Source organism: Benincasa hispida, chromosome 3 (genome assembly GCF_009727055.1).
Source record: "Benincasa hispida cultivar B227 chromosome 3, ASM972705v1, whole genome shotgun sequence".
Classification (NCBI taxonomy): Eukaryota; Viridiplantae; Streptophyta; class Magnoliopsida; order Cucurbitales; family Cucurbitaceae; genus Benincasa; species Benincasa hispida.
This window is the reverse complement of record NC_052351.1, coordinates 7,712,482-7,716,295: the sequence shown is the minus strand read 5'-3', so window position 1 is coordinate 7,716,295 and position 3,814 is coordinate 7,712,482. Positions and strand designations below refer to the sequence as shown.

Genomic DNA, 3,814 nt, shown 5'->3' with positions numbered 1-3,814 from the left:
TTGAACATAAAGTGATGAGGATATATATAATTAGAAAAAGAAAACTCATATGCCACTCAATTCCAATTCTCATACCCTATGATGTCTAAATAACTTAGAAATCTAGGTACTGGGTGTACAATTTATCAGCAAATTACTCAAATTTAGCCAAATCCAAAACCTCCTCAAAAATTCGAGTGGAGCATGGCAATATCAATTTTCCATCTTGTCCCAAGTGTATTTCATCTTCAAATTGATTAAAAAATTCTTGAAAAGTGATAGAAGATAAGTATTTTAGTGAAACGACGTATCGTTTTTGTTCTTCTCCAACGTAAATCACAAAATGTCCTTTCTTCATCCTCCACTTTCTCAACAACTCATGCAATTTTTCTAAAATCTTCATCTTTACAAAATTAATGTTGCAATGGATTGGAAGTTGTGAAAATGAATAGGTAAAACTATGGTGGGTCATGCTTTTTATATAAGAGAATTCCAACTTAATATCCGCATAGGATTTACAATTACTTTTCCTATTTGGATTCAAATTTTGAAATAATTGTTCAAATATTGCTTGTTCCTACATTTGCTATGACCCAATTTGTATAGGTCTATTTTAGGTTTCCCTTTTTTTAAAATTTTTTTTTGAAAATTCCCCAATATTGAGCCACATTTTTGCTATGTTAGAAGTCCTCTCTTTACCCAATAATAACCAATGTTTTTCTTTTTCTTTTTCTTTGTTCTTTTTTTAATTTAATTTGCCACGCTTCTATTCTATTTTCTATCATGTAAGTTTATTCTCAATATGTACCCTCTGTATATATCGTTTTTATTGTCAACCGTAGTTATCAACAATTAAAATAAATTTCAAAAGTTCTAAAAGAAATCAAAATCACTATATTTACAAACAAAAATTATTTTAAATGTAAAAATATTTACAAATAATAGCAAAATATCACCATATATCTACAATAGACTGCGATGGCAGATAGAAGATGAAATTTTACCTTATTTTATAAATATTTTGATTCATTTTCCTATATTTGAAAACAACCCAAAAAATCAATCTAAATAATAATAATAATAATAATAATAATAATAATTCTCCTAACGTTTTAATTATTTTTCAATTTAATAGACTTTTCCTTAAAGGCTCAATTGTATTATTTGTGTACTAAAGTTTTCACATTTTTTTTAGACAAATTGCAAATAAAGTAAACAAATCTAAAGTATTAATAGGTATAGTAATATATATAAATATAAAAAACTCTTTAATAAGAATCGTTTTTTATAAATGTTATTATTCACTCTGTTATTAACCTAAAAGTACTACTCATTATAATTATCTTTTTTTTTTTGTTTTTGTTTCTTCGTCTTCCTAAATTTAAACTAATTTATAACACACGGTTTAATAACTATTTTTTTGTTTTTGTTTTTTAAGATTAAGTGTATAGATACTATTTTTACCCCATATTTCTTTATTTGTTATATATCTTTTACCAACTGTTTAAAAAATAAGCTAAAATTTGAAAATTAAAAAAGTAACTTTTAAATTTTTTTTTTATTTTTAAAATTTAGCTAAGAATTGAAATTGTAATTAGAAAAGATACTACAATAGAGAGGAAACAGGCTTAACTTTAAAAAAAAAAAATAAATAAATAAAATATTTACAGGACAATGAAAACAGTAGATTTAAGTTAAAAATACACCAAAAATCAACTAAAACATATATTAGTATTAAAAAAAAAAAAGGGTTGCATCACAATTACATTACACACATGATATATTGGAAAAATTGATCGGAATTCTTCAAATACTTTTTCAATTAGTCATCGATAGATGACATCTGGTTTCTGTTTGTTTCTGGGAAAAGTGATGGAGAAAATGAAAGCTCAAACGCTTCGGTATTTTGTTTTATACTCTTGAAGTTGAGGTACATCAGGCAATTGAATACACAGGTTTCGAAATTCAAGAAAACGAAACGAAGAAAAATTACCAAACTCAATAATCTTCCATCATAACAATTTGTAAAAATCAGGGTTGGAGGAATTGTACTTCATCTCCTTCAGCATTGTTTTATCAAATAGCACTTCAACTTCTCGAATTTCTCCGACTTCTGATCATCTTCAAGATCACACCGATCACAATCGGAATGCAGATTCGTCCCGATATTTCATTTTCAGCGGCGTTCGTTTTCGAATCATCTAAGCCTGCAGAATTAACCGACACACTCTGGGTCTCCTCCGTCGGGAAGTACAACCACGTCTTGTCGGCCGGCTTTAGTCCGATCAGCCGGCCGAGAGAAACGCTGTGGTCTTGGAAGAAAGACGCCGTCGACTGTTGGAAACCAAATGTAATTAGTAAAGGAAGAAGAGTTAAATTTGATAAATGAAATACAGAGAAAAGTTAAGGAACCAGAGTATCGAGTTCAGAGGAAGAGAGAGAGGAGAAACTGATTGAAGGAATGTGCAAATCAAGGGAGGAATCGGTGGGGCCCGGCGGTAATCTCTCTTCCCCTGGACCTGCCATTATCCGAAGTCTAGTGTTCATAACTTGGAGTCCAAGCGGCCAACCATTGAGGATTTGTTGATGATCCTACAAATAATTAATAATTAGAATAAATTAAATCAGAAAGGGGGAAGCCATAATTGGTTGAAAGTGAGTTGAAAGGAAGGAGGCACTGCACACAGTGTGGTTAAGCATGGCGGTTTTGGAACGAATTAGTTGGTCAGAACAGGGGAGATCACCAAATTCAATGTGGTTTTATATATATATGAAGAAGATGAATGAATTGGGGGGTTTGAATGATTGAATTTGAGGGAAATTTGGGTGAGAATCTCGAGGGGGCTGCAGATATCATTGAAATTTATCGGATTCAACAAACAAAAGGAGAGTTAGAATTTAGAACGCTATTTAATTTTGCTTGTAAGAAAACATTGGGTCATTTCATTTCTATTGCGTCCAAAAAAACCACAAACAATACAAACTAGTAATTGCACCTGAATAAGTAGTTCCTCTTCTTTTTCGAAATGAAAATTCATTTTTTTTTAGGTACAATAGTTTTATTATTAGTAGTAGTAGTAGTAAATCAACCTGTATTTTTTGTATTTTTTAAACTCAAAATAAGGATATACTCATAAAAAAATTATGTTTTTAATTTAAGCAAATAGGTTGCTGCAACAACCTTTCTATGTTTGAAGAAGCCAAGGGATATATAATGGGGTAGAGAATTGACAATGAAAGGGGCAGGTGGAGAGTGGAAAAGGGTGCAAATATGGATATTTACAACAGCCAATGAGTGCTCAAAACAAAACTTCAAACTGATCATCACTCCACTTAGACCTTTGTCAATAGGATGCCATGGTCATCCTAACCATCCCTTCTTTGACTAAAATGGTTCTAACATACTTTGATATGGCTCTAAAATGGTTTGTCCATCCCATTTCGTTGTGTGTGGATTATTGAGTAAATTAGTAGTTACCAAGGTCAACCCCCTCATGGTTGTGTAAAATTTGACGATATAGTCATTTTGAAAATTCATTCAGTTTATTCTCTACCTCGATGCCTCTTGTCGCGTGGGACGATCTATCTCTATTAATTTTGAAGCAATGATTATGGATGATAGAGGTTTAGCTATTGTAGTTATGCATGGTTTTAGAGATATTTATTTAACACATATTTGTGTTAAGGCGGTTGGTATTTTGGAAGGAATTAAGTTCGCCAAGAGGTTAGGCGTAAACCGATTAACCCTTTGTTTTGATTCAGTTATGCTGACTAATTACATGATGAACAAGTTCGGTGTTTCTTTGGTGAACATGACTTCTTTCTTAATTGATAT

General features: G+C 31.0%; 1 protein-coding gene across 1 annotated transcript; it reads right to left on the bottom strand.

Moving 5' to 3' along the window:
* Positions 1-1,852: 1,852 nt before the first annotated feature.
* LOC120074324 (uncharacterized protein At3g17950-like) lies at positions 1,853-3,069 on the bottom strand. The gene is made up of 3 exons (XM_039027413.1): positions 2,665-3,069; positions 2,392-2,571; positions 1,853-2,313 (listed from the first exon to the last, which is right to left on the bottom strand). The coding sequence occupies exons 1-3, from the start codon at positions 2,677-2,679 to the stop codon at positions 2,068-2,070; spliced, it is 441 nt and encodes a 146-aa protein (XP_038883341.1). The 5' UTR covers positions 2,680-3,069; the 3' UTR covers positions 1,853-2,067.
* Between the last annotated feature and the right edge of the window lie 745 nt (positions 3,070-3,814).

Bases quoted from the DNA above. Each gene is read 5' to 3' on its own strand.
- LOC120074324 (XM_039027413.1), bottom strand. The intron at 2,314-2,391 runs GTTCCTTAACTT...GGTTTCCAACAG, and splicing joins CCTCTGAACTCGATACTCTG to TCGACGGCGTCTTTCTTCCA.